This window comes from Ammodytes marinus (assembly GCF_949987685.1).
Source record: "Ammodytes marinus genome assembly, chromosome: 1".
Classification (NCBI taxonomy): Eukaryota; Metazoa; Chordata; class Actinopteri; order Uranoscopiformes; family Ammodytidae; genus Ammodytes; species Ammodytes marinus.
The window spans coordinates 3,013,095-3,037,606 of NC_137230.1; the positions used below are offsets into that span (position 1 = coordinate 3,013,095).

At 39.7% G+C, this 24,512-nt stretch overlaps 1 protein-coding gene across 1 annotated transcript in view; it reads left to right on the plus strand.

Annotated features, from left to right (window-relative positions):
* Nucleotides 1-24,512, plus strand: part of efl1 (elongation factor like GTPase 1) — a 96,753-nt gene that overhangs the window by 50,174 nt on the left and 22,067 nt on the right. Inside the window, exons 16-18 of the mRNA XM_080034230.1 lie at nucleotides 10,309-10,440; nucleotides 11,892-12,039; nucleotides 20,047-20,176. Of these exons, the coding sequence (XP_079890356.1) occupies nucleotides 10,309-10,440; nucleotides 11,892-12,039; nucleotides 20,047-20,176 (410 nt within the window). The remainder of the gene's footprint in view (nucleotides 1-10,308; nucleotides 10,441-11,891; nucleotides 12,040-20,046; nucleotides 20,177-24,512) is intronic.

Genomic DNA, 24,512 nt, shown 5'->3' on the forward strand with positions numbered 1-24,512 from the left:
GTAATGAATTAATCTAGTCTATTGTTGAATAACTTTTCCAGAATTTTAGAAAATTGTGGTAATATTGAGACTGGTCTATAATTAGTAAATGAATGCTCATCACCATTTTTATGTAATGGTATAACCTTAGCTACTTTCATGTTAGAAGGAAAAATTCCTGTTTGAAAAGATAAGTTACAGATATGTGTTAACCCATTGATGACTATTGCAATCTAGGATGCATGTCCTTAATGCCTGAGGGTTTTCTGAAAAAATAGTATGAATTGTCAAGTCTACCAAAACCTTAATATCTAAGCCTGTTATACAGGGGCGGGCCGTCCATTGAGGCAAACCAGGCAATTGCCTGGAGCCCCGGCCCCTTTGGTGCCCCCAAAATGCCCTCTTTATATTTTGCCCCATATCTATTGTTTTTTATAAAAAATCTCTTCACAATAGTATCATCGGGATGTCTAATTACTCGCGTTTTGACGGCCTTTCTGCCAACCGTGCACCCCCCTTCAGTCTGCACTACATGGACTATTCCATTACACATTACGCTCATGACGCTGCACGTTCACGCGTAAATCCAAAAAAGTAAATAGTGGGAGAAGAGAGAGACGAGATAAACCTAACCTACCTATACCAAAAAAAAAAAAACGGAAGAAGGACCAAAGTCAGGACTTAATATCAAAGCTGCCGAAGCTATTAAGCTTTTTTACAGCACCCAGCGCGGTGGCAGCGGGACCTTAGACGGAAGAACAGCTGTCTACATCATTAACCGGTAAAGTTCCAGCTCCTACGGTGGCTCTGGCTCAGCCAGCAGCTATGCTAATGACGTGAATGTGTGTCAACAAACTGATGGAGATAATTAATGGTGCAATGGATCACGGTTGATCCGTGGTCCATTCGGACCAACCCTCACGGTTTGGGACCCACGTGAACCGCGGATTGGATGAGATGCACCTATTTGCAGACCCATGGGGAAAGTGGAGCTCCACCGGAAGCCACGCCCCGAACTCATTTCATTGGTCAGAATTGTAACCTACTCTGAATTTGTTTTCTTCTTTTTGTTTTACTGCCGGAGTTCACCTAGCGGTGAATAATAATACAGTTTCCACCGGTTATGGTGCTAGTACACAGTAAAATACGTCAGTTTGTTAAGGGTCCCAAGTGGCCAGGACGGTGGTACAAAGGAGATGTTGAGGTAGAAGATGAATGAAGCAACGAAGCTTTGTGTACATCTTCCGAAATCCGTCTCTTTAATTCACAATCATAACAAGTAGGTCAATCACATACAAATATAAACTCTTATAAATAAAACACAAAAAGTGCCACCACATTAAAATAAACAGCTAATTTTGAAAAGTGGGGTGAAAGACATTAACTTCTGACACATTAGGTGACAGTTTCCATTGTAGATCCTGATTGATTTATTACCAGATCCCTTGTCCTCTAGTGATCACAGTTTTAATTATTATATAATTTCTATATTCATATTAGGCTATTGATCATCACGCAAGTGAACAGTAACGATCGCGTGCATCCCCAGAATTACATTTCAACCAGACATAAATAGCCCATGTTCAGTGGCACAGACGTTAAAAAACTCCTGTTAATAAATAAATAAATAATGAGATACATACAATACAATAGGTTTATTAATCTGAATGTAGAGCATGTCACGATGTGTAAGGTGGCCGCATATGAATGACACGAGGGCTGAGAACTACGCTACTGATCAGATAAATGATCGGTCAAACGTAAAATCATCAGGAAATGATAAAAACATCCCGATGGAGATTTCTATGGAGTGATTTTGCTTTAAACTGTACAGGGACGCGTTGTAACAGACTCTTTCTTCAGTCGGAGCTGCAGCGTAAAGTAAAAACAATCTCAGAGTAGGTTACAATTCTGACCAATGAAATGAGTTCGGGGCGTGGCCCCATCGTGCTTCCGGTGGAGCTCCGTTTCTCCATGGGTCTGCAGATAGGTACTCTTGGATTGGATGCATACATGCTAAAAAAAAGACGCCTGTGTGTTCACGTGATCGGCGATCGTGTATTACAGAACAGTTAGTGGCGATCGGGGCCAGCCTCTAGGTCTACTGTAGGCTACTGACAAAAATCACACAACACATTGCCTGTATTTTTGTAACAATATTTAGGCCTATTAGTTAAGGCTATATTTGGCTGCTCCACTTTAAGTCAGCCCAGCCAGGCGATAGTTAAGTTTCAATTTCATTTTTCACCTCCGTGTGTAACAGCTGTTCAGAACAACAGCTGATAGGCTTGCGACAGCAGGAGTCAGTCTAAAGCCATCAATGATCAATTTAAGTAAAAAAGCAAAATAAAGCTATCTCTTCCTCCCTCTATCTGTGTATATTTCTCTCTCCCCTGCACACTTAGTCACTACTATCCATGCTTAAAGAAGGCAGGGTTATAACCTATTTTTTTTTTTTTTAATATTTGAAGATTTTATTTCAAATAGGCCTAGACTCTGTGGACACAGGCTATTTTGTAATTCACTGTGTATTTAAAAAATAAAACAACACATTTAATTGAAAGCAAAGTCATATTGGTCTCTAGAATTTTATCCAGGTTAGTGGCAATCATCAACTTCCTGTCAGAGAGAAAGCTTTCTCTGTGTGGCCCCTCTGACACACTTAATTAACTAGGACTAGGCAATGGACATGTCATGGGTCAGGTTCAGTTAATGGCTCAGTTTGACCCTGTGATGTGGGATCCTCTTAGACCAATCCAAGCCAAGAAAGCCTCTGACACGTACCTGAGTAGTGTCATCCAAAATGAAAAAAAGCTAGTGACTTTTGTTCATCCCTTGTATGGAGTATCTCAGTGTGCGCGATATAAGGTACATTAGATGCAAGGGCCCCCAAATGACTGTTCGCCTGGAGCCCCAAAATGGCTAAGTTCGCCACTGAGCACATAGAAACATGAAATAAAATACATTTAAAAGTTAAGGTTCACATGTTTCATTTAAACATGCTAGCTTAGCGCTTACAAACCAACTAATTTTTCTAAAAATCGTCAAAATTAGATGGGGGAGAAAAAAAAAGAATAAATAGCCTAATGTAAAATATTTAAAAATAATGTGCTAAATGAGGTTATAATCCTGCTTCCTTTTAGCATGGATAGTAGTGACTGAGTGTGTAGTGGAGGGATAAATATAGACGGATAGAGGAAGGAGGAGATAGCTTTATTTTATTATTTAGTTCAGTTATCACTGGCACCATAACTCCAACTTCCCCAGTACAACTGGAACGCAGACTGACTCCAGCTGTCGGGAGCCGATCAGCTGGTCCAAACGGCTGTATACCACGGAGATGAAAACGAAACTGAAACTATCGCCTGGCTGGGCTGAATTTGAGTTGGAGCAGCAAAATATAGCCTAAATTCATAAATATTGTTAATAAATAGATGCAATGTGATTTTTTTAGGTATTTACAGTTGCGTAACTATTTTGATAAATGTAGAAAAAAAAATCCAATAGATTTGGAAGACCCGGTGCTGAAAGAAATTTTAAGGGCCTATTCAGGTGAATCTAACAAAGGTACAGTTTCTAGATTATATAAAAGTTTCTTGACAAAAAAACATACTCTACAGAATACATAAAAAATAAATGGGAAAGAGAGGGAAACTTTGAGATGACAATAGAGGAATGGCATAACTACTGTGATTCACAATGGAAATGTACTAGTTCATACACATGGAGGGAGTTCGCATGGAAGTGCTTAGTAAGATTTTTTATTACTCCAAAACTAAAAGCCCATTACTCTGGAGGAGACTCTAAATGCTGGAGAGGCTGTGGAAATCGGGATGCAAACCATTGGCATATATTTTGGGAATGCCCAGGGTTAAAACATTTTTGGTCAGAGGTACATAAAACAATGGAAAAAATATTCCACACGAAAATTCCTAATAACTTCTAAACATTTATTCTAGGTAAAGCTGACTTTTTTATGAGAAATATTGATAAATATTTATTTCAAATAATGATAACAGTAGCTAAGAAAAACATTACTAGACATTGGTTGCATCCCGATCCTCCCACATTAGAAGAATGGGCAGACACAATTAATGACATTTATCTGATGGAAAAAATAACCTTCTCACTTAATTTACAAATGGACAAGTTCACTAAGATATGGGAAAATTGGACTTTGTTCATGAAAAAGACGCAGACAAATTATATAGATCCGATGGATTAAGGGAAGAAAAATCTCCAAAACCGAACCCCTACATATGATGGATTGTTGCCCGTTTTATTTGTTTTTGTTTGTATTCTTATTTATGTCTATTATTTCTAGTCTAGAAAAAACATGCTACGTTTTTCTTATTTCTATTTTTCTTATTTATTTGATGTAAAAAATACACCCACTCTAAAAGGTGCTAGGTTATCCCCCTTCAAAAGGTGTCTTTCTTTATTTATTTTTATTTTTTATTTTTTTATTTTTCTCTTCTCTCTCTTTGATATATTGATATATTATTATTGTCAATGCATCCCTGTTACATTGTTCTAGAAAAGTAAGAAAAAAAAAACAGAAAGGGGAGTATTAAGGTTTTGCTGGTTACGATCATTGATTGTTTCACTTGTACTGTTTTTTATTTTCTGTAATCAACAACAAGAAATAACTTGTAAACAATGTTTTGATGTATGCAATACTCTATAAATAAAAATAAATAAAAATAGATGCAATGTGATTTTCGTCAGTAGTTTGCGCTTGATTCTGCGCACCAAACGCCACTAACTGTTCTGTAATACATTATGGCGGACACAGCCGGCGTATTTTTTTTATTTATTTATTTATTTTATTTTCTATTTTTGTTGACGTGATTTTCGGCAAACCACACAACTTTTGGGTGGTCACGTGGTCTTAAAAAATCAACAAAACCCACCTCGTGTATTTGAACCAATGACGGTGCATTTTATGCTGCGCACGCCATGAAAATTAGATAAAGTAACAATGCTGCGTTACGCAGCATCAGGCAGGAGATACAATGTGGCATCGCGCAGCAGCCGTCATCAATGGGTTAAGGGGTGAATAATGCCTTCTTGCACTGCCTTTATTAACTTCATGTGTAAACCGAGAGAGTCTCTCGAAGGCTTTGTTTGCATTCCGAGCAAGAGCTCTCTAATGTTGTTGGCCTTGACTGACTTTAGAAACATGGAGTGTTGAAGAGACACATCATTTTCCCCAGACTCCCCTGTACGCTTCTCACAGATTCCTTTAGCCAAATTGGGTCCAATCATAACAAAAAATGTGTTCAGTTTATTAACCGCAGTATTCATGTTTTCAAACTTAATGTTATTTTCATGGAAGTACTGAGGATAGTTATGTATTTTGCTGTAATTTCTTAATACTGTGTTTACGATGTCCCACAGTTTTTTGGGGTGATTTGCATTTATTTCTAAAAGCTTACAATAATATTTTTTTTACAGTCTCTGAGAATGCTATTTAGCTTGTTACGATAGATTTTATATTTTGAGTCAGCCTGTGGTGTCCTTGATTTTATGAACCGTTTGTACAATGTATTTTTTTTTGCAAGCATTTATCAAGGACTTAGTTAGCCACTGCTTATCCTGTCTCTGCTTTATGAATGCCCTTTTTTTAGAGGACAATTTTTTTCATACAGCCTTTGAAATATCTGCAGGAATAAATCAAAACTTGCGTTAACATCCTTCCCCTTGTATACAGAGTCCCAATTTTGCGTCAATAAGTCATTTTTCAATGCTTCTATCCTCTCCTCAGTTTCCAACCTAACATATATCTTTGTTTGGTCTCATCGTACTGTGAAGAGATTTGTGGCTGATTCAGAGCACAGACGGGTTCGTTCGGATAAAGGTAATACGAGGAAGGTTTCTGCCAGACAAATTCATCGGAATAGGAGAGCAGCTGCTAAAATGCCATCACAAAGCAGCAGGTATTTGATGCTTCTGGTGCCTCTGGAGTCCCGCGAACCTCAAGGTGTAGGATCCAGAAGTTTGCAGTTGTGCATAAACCTATTATTCGGCCACCCCTAAACAATGATCACAAGCTGAAACAGTTGCAGTGGGCTCAGGAATACATGAAGACTCATCTTCAAACAGTATTGTTTACTGATGAGTGCCGTGCAACCCTGGATGGTCGGATGGATGGTTGGTGAATGGCCACAATGTCCCAACAAGGCTGTGACGGCAGACAGGAGGTGGCGGAGTCATGTTTTGGGCCGGAATCATGGGGAGAGAGCTGGTTGGCACCTTCAGGGTCCCTGACGGTGTGAAAATGACCTCGGCAAAGTATGTAGAGTTTCTGACTGACCACTTTCTTCCGTGGTACAAAAAGAAGGAAATTGCCTTCCGTAGTAAAATCATCTTCATGCATGACAATGCACCATCTCATGCTGTAAAGAATACCTCTGTGTCACTGGCTGCTTTGGGCATAAAAGGAGAGAAACTCATGGTGTGGCCCCCATCTTCCCCTGACCTCAACCCTATTGAGAACCTTTGGAGCATCCTTAGGCAAAACATCTATGAGGTTGGGAGGCAGGTCACATCAAAACAGCAGCTATGGGAGGCTAGTCTGGCATCCTGCAAAGATATTCAAGCAGAAACTCTCCAAGAACTCACAAGTTCAATGGATGCAAGAATTGTGAAGGTGATATCAAAGAGGGGGTCCTATGTTGACATGTAACTTGGCCTGTTAAGATGTTTTTGATTTCACTAAATATGACCTCCACATTCTGCAAATTCAACAAAAGACAATTTTTAGTTGTTTACAACCTATACAATGTTTTGAAACTATGTTGTTGTGCATAATGATTTGGAACAGTGCATTTGGAGTTTTTTATTTAAAAAAAAATACTTTTATTATTGGGAGGTTTGTTCAATAAAATTCGAAATATACTCTAACGCAGTGCTTCTCAAATGGTGGGGCGCCGTGAGTTGTCAGGGGGAGCGTGGGCTGCCTTGATTTCGAACTGACCAAAAAAAAATATATATATATATATATATATATATATATATATATATATTTTTTTAGTGCTAGCGAGCGATGTGTGCTTGTGTATAGTCATATCCGCGCGAAAGGCCGCGATTTGCAGTAAATAAATGTCCAGGTGTTTCTCCAAGTGTCTCTGTAGGCTATTTAAAAAGAAATCAAGCAAGTTAGTAGACTAATAATAACATTAATGAATTATTGGTAATCGCATCACAGAAGGCCTGTTGGCCTATAATAATAAAAAAACACCACCTGTTTACAGTTTAATTTTTTTTTGAATAAAATGCAAACCTCAGTGAATAATTTGCTCTTGTTTCTCTGTCCTGAGATTCACACAGACTGAGCAGTCTTGTTTAAATGTTACAAATTGAGCTAATAAACTGAACTTTGAATTTTAGTAAGGTGATTGTATGCAGAATGCTCGTGCCAGAAACTCATACAGTGGTTTTGAACAGATAAATAAATTAATATTAGCAGGTTCTCAACAGTATTTCAATTTAGGGGGGGCGCGAAAACATTTCTGTCCCCTTGGCATGACAGAAAGTAATTGAGAACCACTGCTCTAATGGTTGATGACTTGAAAATTATACTGACTGTGATTTGCATCGACTATTTAGGAAAATATCGATAGATAGATAAATTTCTTCTTTTGATTTGCCTTTTAAAGTAATTCTCCCACGTATTCTATAAAGTCTTCCATTTTTGAATCGGGTGTTCTGTACAGACAGCTGATAATTAAACATTTATCTTTCATTTGAATTTCAATAGTCACACATTCCATTAGGTTTTCAATTGGTATTTACGATTTCAAACCTTATATTTTCGTCAACGAAAAGGGCCACCCCTCCCCCTCTCTTGTTCATTCTGTTGACACAAACCAGTTTAAATCCCTTTAGTTCAAAGTCCATGCTTTTGCCTTCTTTAATCCATGTTTCTGACACTGCAATGATGTTGAATGGGTTGGAGAATTTCTGTAGATATTCCTTAAAGGCCTACTTCACCGGTTTGAATATGAAGGTGTATTGAATTCTGAGATCCTATGTAGTATAAATGTGCGAAAAAAATTTAAATCGGTTCATCCTAGCCTGAGAAAAGGCAGAAAGAGTGTTTTTTTTAACCCTATATTTCTCTTTCTTGTGACATCACAGAAAGAGAAATATAGGGTTAAAAAAAACTTACTTTGTAAATATTACTGTGATGTCTTTTACTGTGACATCACAATAATATTTACAAAGTAAGGATCTCAGAATTCAATACACCTTCATATTCAAACCGGTGAAGTAGGCCTTTAATATGTGAAACATTTGTGTAGAGACTTCTGCTATTAAAATGAATGATGGACAATTTCCCATTTGTTTGAAAGCATCTGATGAATTGATCCTCAGTATGGTAATGACATTATATAAGTATTACTCGATTGTCGGATGTGGATTCGGAATTAGTGAAAAATATCGATTGGGTCTTGTGTAGGCACTGATCCCTTCCAATGACTGATCTCTGTTGGGCGGAAACCTTGTATGTCCAAAACTATTTTCAAGGCAATTTTATAAGACCAATTAACCCTGCATCGTCAATTCACAAGCTTGTTTCAATACTTTTCATTGGTTAAAACTTTATGAAAACCACACAGACGTGAAGTGTGACCAATAGCACTGATTTATGAAGAAAAAGAAAAATATCTAGAAAAAGAGATACAAGGTTTCCGCCAGACAGCAATGATATGTTGAATGAGTCATGTGTCAGAGGAGTTTAATCACACATTCAGTCTTACTTTCTTTCAGCTTCAGTCCATCTCTTAACCTGCAACAATTGTATTATCTGCACTGATGCAAAAACACAGTTTTATGTTCACAAAATCATTTTTCTGTGGAGTTTCTTCCAAAATAAGTTTTTATAATGTGACATATCTAGTCTCTATTTTATTTGAGAAAAGTATGTGTTCAGCATATGTCTTGTTGGAAACAGTTGTCAAGTGATCAATATTTCAGCCATAATGCCCAGAAGTAGTAATATAATAATCTTTGCGATTTTGCCAGCAGTTCACCTCCCCCCTACACACAATGCTTTTCCAATATGCTCACATCTAGGTTACATGCACACACACACACACACACACACACACACACACACACACACACACTTGGCTCTCTCAAGCTTAAGTGGGACTTTCCAGGGCAAGGGAAATTCCATACGATGTTAAAAGGGAGCAGATTTCCGTGGCTCTGGACTTGTACTTAATAAAACACAATCTACACAGAACATTTAACAACCTCCAGCTGCACATCCTAGTTATTGCTTTTCAATCTGCTGTTTTTCCATTGCTACAGCACTTCTTGAAAAGGATTTTTTGGTAAGGTGACAAACATAGGAAACCTAATTCTATCATATGATATTACATCCATGTGTTAGGCACAGGGTCAGACACTTCTTCATTTGACCATCTACATAGGGCTTGCCTATGGTAGTGGAGTGAATACAAGTAGAGTTAAGTACTTAATGACTCATTACTACACTTGTGTTGTCACGTTCGAGAAACTTGATAGGGTTCTCAACAACCAATCACCTACTATCATTCAGTTACCATTCATTTTGGTACTGCATTGTATCACAAATAAGTTTGTAACTGCGGGCATAAAACCCTTAACTATAGCTGTATATAAAAACCCTTAACTATAGATGTATATAAAAAATAAAGTTACAAATATGTCCAAAGTGACATGGGGCATTTTTAAACTCAGACTCTAAGCATTTTATCTTACTGCAAGTCATTAACAGTCAAGAGATGACCAGGGCCTCTGCTATTGGCTGCAGGGGGAACTGTCAATGTAGTGTAAATGAATCCAATGTATTACAACACACCTGCTGCTGCTGCTGCTGTAAATAGGCTATAGCCTTAATGCTATTCATTTAGGCTACCTCCAGGGCAGCAATGCATTTCACTTTAACACGATTGCTTGATAAAAAAAATTAAATTAAAAAATCGTCCAATTCTTTGCCGATGTAGATTTTTCTGAGATAAGCTATGATCGGCCGATTAAATCGGCTGGCTGATTAATCGGTCGGGCTGTACAGCAGAGTCTTGCTGCAAACAGCCCATTCCACTTAATCTAAAGGTGTATGGAGACTACAGGCCAATTCAACTAGTAAAAGCTCAGGCTTATGTGTGTGAATGTGTCTGTCACCCTATGATATTAGCACCAGGGGTTAAAACTTTCTTTTGGTTATTTGTTTGGCCCCTTTCTCTCCATTAATCTGACTGGTCAAATACTAACACTGCTTTAATGTAATTGTTGTTTTTTCATCTATTGATGTTCTCCTATTCTCATTCCTATCAGGTATTGGTAATCTGGAAGAGTGCGTCTTGAAGTCGGCCACCCTGTCATCCTCCCCTGCCTGCCCCCCCTTCACCCCACTCAACTTTGAGGCCACGCCCATCGTACGGGTCGCCATAGAACCAAAACATCCAAGTAGGTGTTGGAAGTCACATCTACAGGGGGGCAAGGGACTGAAGAGCCTTGCCCCCACAGCTGCCCCCCTAACGTTTGCATTCTTTAAACTGTACTTTTGAAAACTAACGCCACTATGTCAACAAGCAAATCAAAGCATTGGAACAAACAATACATTTAACAAAAGTTAATTATTTTAAACATAATCTAAGCCATGGCCCTCAAATACTATCAATTACATCAAATGTGCATATTGGCGATCACATAGTTTGACACACACACACACAGTGAGTCAGCGCGCTGCTGTGCCATATGACGGGGAGGCAGAGGGTCTGGTCCCAGCTAAACTACTGTAGATGATATGTTTTCATTCTCCTTCCATATAAATTCCACTACAGTAGCATAACATGTCACTCAAAATAACATGTTTTTCAGTTATTGCCTGTTTTCTGTTGTAGCCTGTGTGTTATAGGGTAAAGCTATGTAGGCTAAAGATTAACACATGTCTTATTTTATCAGAAATGATGATCAAACAAAAGGTAAGACAAATGGAAGGAGAGACAAACTCTAAAACTGCGGATCATTCATAGAGAAGAGAATTCAATTTGCCACTCTCCTCTTTTTTTCTTTATTGATATATCAAAATGCAAAGGTGATGCAGCATTTCAGCCCCATTTAAAGACATGTACACATATATATGGGGATTACAACTACTGTCCTCCCATGCCACCCTACCAAGACCTCTTGCCACCCCTTCGCCACCCCATGTAAAATTTTCTAGACCCGCCACTGAGTCATGCACATCTAATTAGTTCATGCAATACGCACCTTTTAGCATACAATTATACAAACTAAATCTGCTGGCTAAAAAATTATCCATATTACGGTAAACAGTGCAACACTACTATATGGTGATTTATGATCTACTGAACTTAAACCTGACTTGATGCACTTCCATTCTTAGCTATGCTACACAATAATGGCAACGTTAATGCAAATTTTGAACGAGACCTAAATATCTCAACAAGGATTTGATAGATTGCCCAAAAGATGGCTCTAGTGACCCCTGACATTGTACCAACATCTTTTTACCTGTAAGAGCCACCATCCACTGTACTAGAGATGCACTGCTAACCAACTCTGTAGATTTCTGTGTTGCGTGGTCTACATTTTATTTGTTTGTGTTGTATGTGAGATGCCAAAGCTGGTGTGTTGGCATCTCATCAGCGTAAGATTGGCAGTTAATAATTTAAAATCCATCCTTCAAGAGTGCAGATAACGTTTATAACCATATCAAAGTTGTACGAACATACATGTTAAAAAAATGGATGAATTGCAGTGCAGAGGATTTTGTGACACATGTCTAAAAGTTTATATTGTGTGAGAAAATACTTGTTGGAATTTTTTTAAATCTACAGATATTTAAAAAAATTCCACCAAATAGTTTCCACCTTATTTGTTTTGGGTTGTAGGTGAGATGCCAAAGCTGGTGCGTGGGATGCGTTTGTTGAACCAGGCTGATCCCTGTGCTGAGGTTCTGATCCAGGAGACAGGAGAACATGTTCTGGTCACTGCTGGAGAGGTTCATCTTCAACGCTGTCTGGACGACCTGAGAGATCGGTCAGTGTGTTTCGCCCACTCTCTGATCCCAATATAGTTCTGTCTAGATCCATTTCACAGAACATCTCACCTAGTACACCAGTATTAGTAACTAGGGCTGTGTATTGGTATTGACTTTGCAGTGCGATATGCACCACGATACATGGCGATGCGATATATTGAGATATTCCTAATAGTTCACTGAAAATGTAAAATCAGAGCTGATATACAAGTTGCTGTGTACCATCTGGGTGGTTTTCATATATCTCAACTCATTATATTGATAAGTCAGTGGACAAAAGCAGTAAAGGTACTTCTACATCTACAGGAGCTGAGGTTGTAGTTCACAACCCATTAAAACTTGAAATTTTATTTTTCAAAATATTGATTTTGGGAGCTGATGATACGATACATACAGTAGCGGCCTTAGCTATGTTTCAACCCATTCAATTGAATGGGGCCCCGCCCTCTGGGGGGCCCCAAGCCCCCCCCCCCCCCCCCCTTTTTTTTCTTTTTTTTGGATAAATAATTCTTGAGCAGGCTACCGGGCCCTAGGCCTCATAGTAACTTTTCATGTTGCATTGTCAAAGAGCTCAGTCACTTATGTCAATAACAGGGTCCAAAAAGGAATAAGCCTAAATATAAGGAAATAAATCATCATGGGCCCCTCAACTAGTAGGGGGAGAAATACAAAAGCATAAGAAAACAGTATTAGTAGCTCTGTCTAAGGGGCTTCATGATGAGCATTTAGGGCCCCCACACACATACAGGAATATGATTTCTATGTGTAAATTCTATGCTGTTCATAAAAAGTAGCTATCCACCCTGTATCTGTTGAAATGAGTCTCTCCATCATAGAACATGAGTCTGCAGACCAATCTACTGTACTGTTTTTACAGTAGCAGAGTAAAGAGTGCTGCCTGATTAAGAAAAATCTGAAAAATAATGTTCCTGCTGCATCTCAGGATTTGATATAGCCTCTAAATTTCCCCTCAAAGTGCACCAGATTGATGCATTTTAATTCAAAAGGCACAAATTTTCTTCCGGGGGGGATGCCCCCGGACCCCCCAACAAGGACCAGGGTCCCTCCCACAGTATCCCTAAATCCTGTGAGAAAAACTGACTTCATTAATATGTTTTTACCATTAATTGTATATGTGCTGAAAAGTCAGTGTACCTGACTGGATAGGTAGGAGTGGGGGGGCCCTTTAAGAGTCTGCACCCAGTGGCCCAGCATCTCATAAAACTCTACAATCTACAGTTTTCTTTTTGCAGGAAGCATGCACAAGCATGCACAATAAATATGTATTAAAAAATTAAAATAAAATTAAGATTTTTTTTTTCAAGAAAATACAAAAAAAGTGGGGGGCCCCACACTAGGTCTTGAATGGGGCCCCCAGATCGTTAAGGTCGCCTCTGGATACATATATCATGAAAATAAATATTGTGATATAATGCCTTATAGATATTTAAGCACAGCCCTATTAGTAACTTTGATCCTTATGGTTGTGTTTGCTATTTTTTTGTATTCTACTCCATACTTTTATTTGTCTTTCCTGTCCAGCTCAGGTTGTTTCTCTTTGATTGTCGTTTTTTTTGGGGGCGAGGGGGGCTTCTGAGAGAGACACTGATCCGTTTCCAATTTAAGCATCATCATTATCACTATCATTACATTTTGACTACTGCTCTTCCTGTCTGGACGCTGCCGGCCTCCTCACAGGCTCACTAACAGGCAGGCACATTGTTTGAGATTTTTCAGATTCAGAAAACTTGATTTTGTATAACTGTGACTTCTGTGTTTTCAAATGGCCATATACATTCAGCAAAGATTTATTCATTTACATTCCTCCTCTCGAGGAAGAAAAAGGGCAGAGGTTTAGGACTCCTTTGATTTCTTTAGTACTTTTTACACATATATTAAGGCATATTGATGGAACGACACTCCTCCAATATGCCGGCTTTTTTTATTTACACTGGACCAAGCAGGGACAGCAAATTGGTGGAGAAGTGAGTAGTGTGTGCATTTACTTATCATTCCCCATCCAGGAATGAAAGAAGGGGGTGTGATGCAAGAATGTAAGCAGCATCGTCATGCGTCAAGTGTGACGTTTAACATTACCGCCTCTAACATTTCAAATCCAATCCAATGTGTTGCTCCTTGTTGTCTCTGGCTGCTCCCTCAGAGATATTTAAATCCCCCGGTTGCGATCGCTCTTTAAAATCTGCGAGTTGGAAAAAAGCAGGAACATTCCCAGCCTTCATGTGCAGTGTAAAATAGGGCTAGGTATTGGCAAGTGCTTCACCAGACGGTACGCATCAGGATACATGGTGCACGATATGATATATCAACAAACATTGCGATACGATGCCTATTGTGATATATATTGGACAGATATTTCTCCACAGATATTTTATTTGGAATTTGGGGGTAATGTTGTCTGCAGTATAAAGAATAAATTAAAAAAGAAAATTTTTACTCAAACACATACCAATAGATGTAGTGGATCCAGCAGGGACACTGATCATTTGGAGTGGTGTCTTCATTCTTTTCAAGAGCTGTATATATAGAAACCGATTCACCGGGCCAGTAGCAAGATGCGATTCAGCGATCCTACAGAAAATACAAGCTTACATGACGTAATTGATGAGGCTCCTAGTACAGTTTTTGTGTTGACAGACTTGATTTGGCAGAAAGCCTTTGTCCTTCAAGTCAACTTTATTGTCAATTTCTGTGACAGACATACACAGGAATCGAAATTAAGTTACTCTCCAAACCACGGTGCAATAAGTACAAAAGGATCATATAAGATAAGTAGTGTATACTTGTCAGTGGAGGATGAGGATTCAGTATTGTGGGGATCCCGGCTGGAGGAAAGGAGGCAATGTGTAACACTGCTGCTATGATTAGAGACAGGCCAGACTAGACAGACATGGCAAAGCAGGACAAGGGGCCGGCCTGCTGGCTGCTGCTTAGCTCCTGTTTGGCTGGAGGGCCTGATGACTCGCTGGATGAAGGTGATGTGACTTGATCTGATCTTAGTTACCACTGGCTCACTGATTGACAGCTTGGCTGACTAATGTGCTCGCTCATTGGCTCATTGGCTCATTGGCTGGCATGTTGGCTCGCCAGTCTGAGCCCTGAGTGACATATCACTGGCCACAAGCCTGACCCGCAGGGTGTTACACTCAGAATGAGGTCAGTGTGTCTCTCTTTCTCTCTCTCTCTCTGTGGGGTACAGTGTTGCATACAATTTGTATATTTAAATGGGTGTACTTTAAAGATGTATCAATGGTATCATTTTGCCAAGTCAGTTGAGGACAAAAAGGGCAGGTAGGGGTTGGTTTCGTTAAAAATGTTTTATAGGTCGTGCTCACACCTAACAGTCGGCCTCCTTGGTGAGTTGGATACATTGTTTTAGTTTTTCATGTGATTGGGTTCATATACACAAAGGCAAAACTCAAAGGGACTATGAATTGTAAACAAAAGTCACGTGCACTGAAATGCTGTTCAATTGTGTGTGCGTGCGTGCGCGTGTGTGTGCATGCATTTTTTTGGAACAGTCTCATATATCAGTGATTCTTGAGAAGTGGGACAAAAAAGGGTGCAATGTTGAAAAATGGCAAATTAAATTACATATATGTATCCAACATATACTAAGCTACTGAGCTAAGGTTTGACACAACCTCCCAGCTTTTGTCCTTTTTATCAAAATGGGCTTTTTACCTTGCCATTCCTTATCAAAATGGGCTTTTTAGCTTGCCATTCCTTATTTTGTGTCAACACCGTCAGACACCAAAAAACACAAATACATTTTCCCTCAATTTATGCTAGACCCATGAGATGTATAGTGATCACAAATATTCACCAAAATAGATAAAGGCCACAACAAATCTTTTCAAAATGTAAATGAATATAATTTTTTTTTATATCTGACGGTGTTGACATATTTAACGTTTCTTAAACAGAACAAATAGAGTTTTTCTAGTAGCCATTTGTTTTTTCTGTTGATGTTAGGTGCTAGTATGAACTACTTCAGGAAAATAAAATGATCGAAACATTTCAAATAACTTCTTCAGAAATTGTAAGTCGGTGTTGACGAATCATGGTTGTGACGCAGGACTTTCAAGATTTGTAATGTAAAATATTCTACAACTACAACACAGCCTGTCTGACTCTAATGCCTCGTTTCCACCGAGTAGAGCGGGTCGGGTCGGAGCGGCTCAGAGCGGGACAGCTCACTTTTAAGAATCTCGGTGGTGTTTCCACCGCCGACCCTACCCTTACTGGTAGGGCGGGGTTTAGGCTGGACTGCGATAGCCGCCGCCAGAATATGGGTCAAACTATCGGGCTGTTGAACAACTGTGGTCAAGCCAGCGGTCTCTCGTTTTTGCTTGCTCAAACCAGCCGCTTCTTTATTTATTCCCCTCGTGTTGTTGTGAGCCTAAACGCACAGAGACGACTCGGTGCAACTGATAGAGACAGTGAGCGAACAGTGCTGGCTGCGGCAGCTACGTGACATCGTAGCAGTGGGACACAGTGTAACCAACTGATTAATTTAATGATCTTTCCGAGGTGACTAAACACGGCGGAAATGATTCTTTCGACCAATAAACGGACGTCATGTGTAGCTCCGCCTTTTCGGCACCCTTTCAGGCGGATGGTACCCCAACAGAGGAGTACCGAAATTAGGAGCGGCTCAGAGCGGTTAGGTGCGCTTAAACCGTACCCTACCCAACTTTTGGCTAATGAAAAGCCAAACTACCCGGACCGAACCGCTCCGATCCGACCCGCTCTACTCGGTGGAAAGGAGGCAGTACTCTGCAGAGGTAGAATGTGACAAGAGGTCCTTCATAGTGACAGCTGCCCCTTATTTTGGCTGATTTTCTTACATTTCAATGGATTGTCTGACGGTGGTGACAAAAAGTGTCCCACCACTTTGAAACCATATAAAACATAAATGTGTTGAAGAAAAAAAAAAAAATTTTATATGAGAGATTATTTAGATGAAAAAAGCACTTTTCAATCATTAAAGCGGCTACGAGTAACATTTAAATATCTTTTAAACAGCCTCATGTTTCCTCTGGTAATCATAAATTACCTTTAACAGCAAACGAGACCATCAGTGCAAAGAAAGACGTTTTTATATAGTTTTTATTACTGCTTTTGGTCTGGTCGCACACCCAGTGCGATTTTCGGACTCTATGGTCACATATCCGTATTGGTCGCAGATTTCAGTGTGGCGCTGCAACGCGATTTGAGAAGCCTATCCCTCCAGGTGAGGGAAGGGGAGCGGGAGCCTTGTTTGAGACAGTTATTTGTCGTCATAATGACTGATAACGGGGCTGAACCATCAAAGAAAAAAAAGAGAATGCAATGAAGAAAAGCTGAAAGGGAGAGTGATACAGTATAGTCTACGGGCGGGACGAGGGCAACGTGTATACAATTTCACGAGAGCGAAACTAGACTGCAGTGTTTACTCCTAAATGAATGAGCGGTTGGTACTAACACAAAGTTTGCTTTGCTTCACCATCATCAGATAACCATTATCTGAAAGTCATTATTTACAGACATTGAGAGAGTAGTTAGGTGACGCTGCTGCATCAACTCATTGCAATCAGGTGTGTGTAGCACTGACTGGCATTAGTTGATGCAGTGTCAAAAGCACTCTCACGGAGCCGAAAAGAGTCCTCACACTTTCAACACACGGACATGCACTATATTGCGCCCTTCTCAGTTCACTAGAAAACAGCTTTGCGACAGCGGGCGTTGTAAAAATACTACCGCTTTTGTCCAAAGGGGACACCATTTTACTCGTAGTGGCTTTAAAGTAAATTTTTAATAGGTTTTATTGCATATGAAAGATTGAAACCCTCTCTGTGGACACACTGTTTTGGATGTCGTGAGAAGATAACAAGTGTCATATATTTGACATAATAATGATAAAATGTCATTTAGGAAATAATTGTGCTCCAGACATTCTATTCTTAATCCCTGATAACATCTACAATTTTAAATATTTTTATTTTTAAAGATAACAGCAGTTACATATGGAAGACGGCCTTTTGTCCCGGTTCTCAAGAATCACTGATATATTGTCGTCAGGACTGTCTGCTTCTATGTGCATGCGCGTGTCGGCTCATTAGCATCTGTACCGTGCCCAAGCTCACCTCTCACAACTCTACTAGAGCCAAATAAACAATGGTGCTTGAGTACGGAACGGAGCACTAACACTGGTCAAACCAACTAGACTTTAGGGGGCAAACATACTTGGGCATGGTACAGATGGCCTAGTCAGTGTGAGTGTGCCCTTCATTTTTCTGTCTGCAAGATATCTCAGGAACAAGATTTTAAGAACACAAACAGGTCTTTGGGTAACAGTTGATTTCATTTAGATGTTAAAGGAATACTTCACCCATACGGAACCAGCGTTCTATCATTATAAAATCGCTGTTATAATATAATGAATGAGGTTTTTCTTCCCTCAGTCGTCCATTGGCCCAGCTGTCCTGTTAATCCTAACCCTACATTTTACCATCTGTGATGTCACACATGGGGAAATGTAGGGTTAGACAGTGAGACCAATACACACTCTTTCTGCCTTTTCTCAGGCCAGGATGAATCGATTTTTAAAATGTTTGTGCGTTTATACTACATAGGATCTCAGAGTTCAATACACCTTCATATTCCCACCGGTGAAGTAGGTCTTTAACCTGGACAAATAGTTTTTTTAATAACTATGTAAGTGAGAAATAGACTTGACTCCAAATCTGTGCTTGCCATATTTCCTCATTCACATTCCTTTAACATGGTTTTTTACTTTGTCCCTGCCCTGATCTCGTTGCCAAGGCCAGCAGACACTTTCACTCCGGTGTTAGCAGTAGATTCTTGTCAAGTTCTTAAAAGGTGAATAGGAGCATTTTAATGTGATGATGGGTCAAGTTTATGTCAGTTGTGTCCTGTAGTTTTCTCTCTGACTTTCTCTCTTGTTTCTTATTGGACTATTGGATGGATTCCCACTGTGCAGACATTCATGGTCACCAGAGAATAAATTCTGCTGACTTTGTGAGGCAATAAATATTGAATGATTAATGTGACAGGTTATATTATATGTACATGAAATGGGTTGATATGAGTAGGTGGTGTATATGACATGAGTATACACATTATGCATTTATACATGTCAATATACGGTACAAACAGTATGCTTGGATTTATATTTGACAATGATGATATGTACATACATGTTAAAATACAGTGTTACAGTGACTGATTTCAGTATTCCTCAGAGTATGTGGAAAGAAACTGTTGTGGTGTCTGGTTGTTTTAGCTTGCATCTGTAGCAACTAGAAGGGATTAGTTGGAACAGGCTGTGTCCAGGGTGTGAGGGGTCTGCAGGGAGGTAATCTGCATGTTTCTGGTGGACAGAACGGCTTACAGATGTAGTGATGATGATGTAGTGATGATGATTCAGGACTAAGCCAAGTTACAAGACACCAATAGTCTTGTGTGCATTAAAGCTGGGGTGGAGAATTTGGGGAGAAAATAGCAGTTGGGATAGAGATTTAATTCCAAATACCTCAACCGCTGCACTTGTTCTCTTTGGTCCCTCCCCTATGGTCCCTCCCTGACACGCTCTACACCAACAACGTCGGTGCCAAAGTGAATGGACAGTCCCAACAGCCAATAAGCTATTTTATTTTTTTAAGAATCGGAGCCTCGCTCTGATTGGTCAAAGTGTACCGCTTATGTTAATTTTGACCAGTCAGAAATCACATACCCCAGCTTTAATATGAAATATCATGGATATAATTATTGAACACTTTGATTCAAAGGTTATAAACTTGCATGTTATTCTTTAATTTTCTGAATCCTTTCGTTTCCTTTGATGTATTTAAAGTGCTGTACAAATGACACTTGATTGTTTGTTTTATTTGAACGTTATGCTAGAGAGTATCAAACTGTCATGATGAATGAGCAGGTCACATTAGCTGTAACGCTTATAGGTTTTTTCACTGGTCTTTTCAAAGGTTTGCTAAAATTGAGATCAGTGCCTCCAAGCCCATCATTCCCTTCAGAGAAACAGTGGTCCGCCCTCCTAAAGTGGACATGGTGAACGAAGAGCTGGGCAGGCAGCACAAAGTAGCCATCATTTACCAGGTAAGTCAACCACATAGTCATTGTAGTCTACCTCAATATATAACCGCTTCATAACAGGGTCTATCCCTTCTATCTCCTCCGCCTTTGCTGAGAAAAGGCACATATGATGTCTATTTCTACTGTTGAGTTTAAAAGTGACTTTTACATTGCCAGAGGTGGAATTTAATTAGTGATGGAACCGATCTGATCCAATATCAGTATCGGGCCCTGCAATCTACTTATCGGATATCGAAACTGATGACACCAATCCATGTAAGAACCAATCCAGCAAAAAAAAGGCACTGTGCAGCCCTTTTTATTGATCTTCCTTTGACACTGTTGATCACAATTTGCATGACATTGGTTTTGATCATTATGCATGTAGCTGGTTTAGGGATTATTTTTCTGATAGACAGCAATCAGTTTAAAGCCACTACGAGTAACATTTAAATATCTTTTAAACAGCCTCATGTTTCCTCTGATAGTCATAAATTACCTTTAACAGCAAACGAGACCATCAATGCAAAGAAAAACGTTTTTATATAGTTTTTATTACTGCATTTGGTCTGGTCGCACACCCAGTCCGATTTTCGGTTTGCGCATGCATGCTCTATGGTCACATATTCGTATTGGTCGCAGATTTCAGTGTAGCGCAGCAACCATAGATAGTTATTAAAACAGCAACGCGATTTGAGAAGCCTATCCCTCCAGGTGAGGGAAGGGGAGCGGGAGCCTTGTTTGAGACAGCTATTTGTCGTCATAATGACTGATAACGGGGCTGAACCATCAAAGGAAAAAAAGAAAATGCAATGAAGAAAAGCTAAAAGAGAGAGTCATAGACGGGCGGGAGGGCGTTGCCAAGCAACATGTACACAATTTCACGGGAGTGAACTAGTCTGCAGTCTTTACTCCTAAATGAATGAGCGGTACTAAAACAAAGTTTACTTTCATCAGATGACCATTATTCATCTGAAATAGTCATTATTTACAACAACATAAACACATTACCTCATCGTGATCCATACTAACTGCCGTCTCTCGCTTTCTGTGAGGACACAGAATCTTTCAGCTCCGTGAGAGTAGTTAGGTGACACTGCATCAACTCATTGCAATCAGGTGTGTGTGGCACTGACTGGCATTAGTTGATGCAGTGTCACTAACCACTCTCACGGAGCCGAAAAGAGTCCGTGCCCTCACACTTTCAACACACTATATTGCGTCCTTATCATTTGACACTTGCACGGCCGGCACGCGCTAGAAAACCAAGGGGCCGCCAACTGACAAAGTTACTCGTTGTGGCTTTAACTGGGAAGCAACTGTTAAAAATGGTGTCCACAGGGTTCAATCTTGGGTCCAGTTCTATTCTATATTCTATTTACACAATTTACATCAATAACATTGTTTCATTGCTACAAAACTGTCACGCCCATCTTCACATTTTAATGATTTCAATATTTTTGCAAAAAAAATATTTTTTTCACAGAACATAATTATCTCTGCATCTGCATAGATGGAAAAACTCACTTTTCGTTTTCACATGGAAAATCTTGTATATCGAATGCGTCAAAAAATTGGCTATTTGTATAGGAACAAAACCACTCTCCCTTTATAGAAGGTAAAGGATTATTTAGGCAGTTTTCATGTCTGTCCTTGTTTACGGTGATGTGGTTTACCGGCAGGCATCACATTCATGTCTCAAACTCCTGGACTTTCTGTTTTTCACTCTGCTTTAAGGTTCATCAAAGGAAATGCTTATGGACTTCCGGTTTGAGAGTTAGATGGAGTGGACGCACTAAACTACCTTTTTATAACATTCCGCACTCATACTATCACACCAAAACGGCTTCAGGTTTTTTTTAGTTTCTCTCAAACACTCCTTTAGAGAAGTACAGCCGTCTCTCTAAATGGCTTCTAAGGGTAAAAAGCCGACTCCGAGCGAAAAAGAGGACGCTAATGCTAACGATAGCTTGGGGGCTATTAAGACCATGATAACCTCGTTATTTAACTGAACTGCTGCAAATCTCAGATGGGCTTTATCAGACCCGCTCCACTGACATGCTTATGCTTTATGTCCCACAAGCCCGGTCTGAGCTAGGAAAGACAGCTTTTAGCTTCAGTGCCCCTGACTCCTGGAACAACTTACAGCAACAAATTAAACTAAATAACTTCATATCCTTTAACCAATTTAAACAAACTATTTTAAATCTGCCAAACTCTACCTGTAACTGTTTTAATTAGGCTATATTGTACTCTCACCCATTTAATTTTAATTGCTACCACTTAATTTCACCACTGTGTAAATGTTTCAATTGTTTTTCTCTTCACCTGTTGTTGTGTATTTGATGTATTTGCGTTGAATATTGTTAATGTATTGTTGTTTTTCCTTTGAATTTGTTTGAACTCGACGTCATTGAAAATGAGGGTCACCCCTCAATTGGTCTCTCGAGGATAAATAAAAGTTAAATGAAAATGAAAAATGAAAATAACCACGCTACTTCAGGAGCTCCGGGAGGCACTGACCGCCGAGTTTAAAAAATCATTCGCTCAGCTCGATGCAAAGTTAGACCAGATTACACTGACAGTGGAGGACCATGGTCAATGCCTCTCGTCCCTGGAGCTTTCTGCTGACGACCTGAGTCAGCGTGTCAGCAACCTCGAGACCATTTGTTCCACTCTGCGTGGTGACAACACAAATCTAACAGCTAAAGTAGCCAACTTGGAGGGCTGGAGCCGACGACAAAACATACGAATTCTCGGCTTACCTGAATCCACTGAGAGCGGACGACCAACTGAGTTTTTTTCGGATTTGCTGCGGGAGGTTTTCGGGAGCGAGATGTTGCCAGAGCCCCCAGAAGTCGATAGGGCCCATCGCTCCTTCAAAGCTAAACCGGCTCCCGGCCATAGACCGCGACCAGTCATTTTGCGCCTGCATCGTTATCAGAACAAGGATTTGCTCATCAGAGAGTCACGACGGAGGGGTCAGCTCGAGTTTTGCGGCATGCCTGTTCGGATTGTGGAAGACTACAGCCCCGAGGTGCAGCGCCAGCATGCAGAATACCGGTACGTCATGACAGAGCTCTACAAACTGGGACTGAGACCTGCGCTTCTATACCCAGCGCGACTCCGTGTCACGATGTCCGATGGAGCCAGAAGGTGGATAAACTCACCCCAGGAGGCGCAGAAATACATCGACAAGTCCCCCAAACCCACATAAAGACACTGTTTGAGGACGTTTAATCCACTGGATGAGAGGTAACACTGTGGCTATAGAGGGCAGAAGTGTAGCTGCTAGTTAGCGTCTGTGTTTTGCTACACAGCTGATTGTGCAGGTGTTTGCCTATTTGATACAGGCTGTATACAATGGCGACACTCAAAGTTACGTGCATTTCAAATGATAAACTATGTCCAGATGGTGTTCATTTTGTTTTGTGGGGGTGTGTGCTGTTACCGCATACTATCTGCCCCTGTGTTCGTGCTGTGGCATTCTAACGTCTCTTCTATAATGTTTACAGCCATACATTTAAAGTTGCAGTAATATTTTCAAATATTTGTTAATTCATGTGAGTTTTCCATTTCATACAACTCTTCTGTTCACTGTTTACACAGTTCAGTTATTCCAAAGTTGATATTCGTTTTCCATAGCCATATTTCTTTGGGACCATTTGATTAAGCCAAAAGACTATTATAGATGTGCTCAATTTTTATTAATTTTTTTTTTGTATAGTTTACCGGAGCAATAGCTAAGCTTTAATGCTCTGCAGAGTTCTACTTGTTAGCTCTAGCTTTAAAGACAGCTCCTGTCGGAGTCTGCACTAGTGTTGTTTTTGGCGGCCTGTTTTAAGTTTAGTTTTAGTCTAGTCTTTGTGTCAAACTGTCATTTTAGTTTTTATTAGTCTTAGTCACGTTTAAACTCTTTTTAGTCTAGTCAAGTTTCAGTTGACTAAAAGTCTTGAGCTTTTTAGTCTTCTCTTAGTCAGAATTATCTGGGACTATTTTCTTCTAGTCTTAGTCAACAAAAACTGATGACATTTAAGTCTAGTCTTAGTCAATGACATTTGTATTTTAGTCTTTTTAGTAATGCAATTATATTTAACCCAGTTAATATAGTACAAGTACCTAGTATAGTACAGCCAAAATCAAAATGTTCTTTAAGTCCCCCATTTCACAAATCAAACAAGGTTATCTTATCTTATTATATTATTTTTACCTTATAGACTCAAGAATACATGCAATTCCAGACACGGAAGACGCTCTGATTGAATTTACATCATGTTTATTTGAGCTACCAAACATGTAAGAATGCCGGATTCCTCAACCTGAACAGCAGTCTGGTGGAGCTCGGACAGCTTCTCTTTGT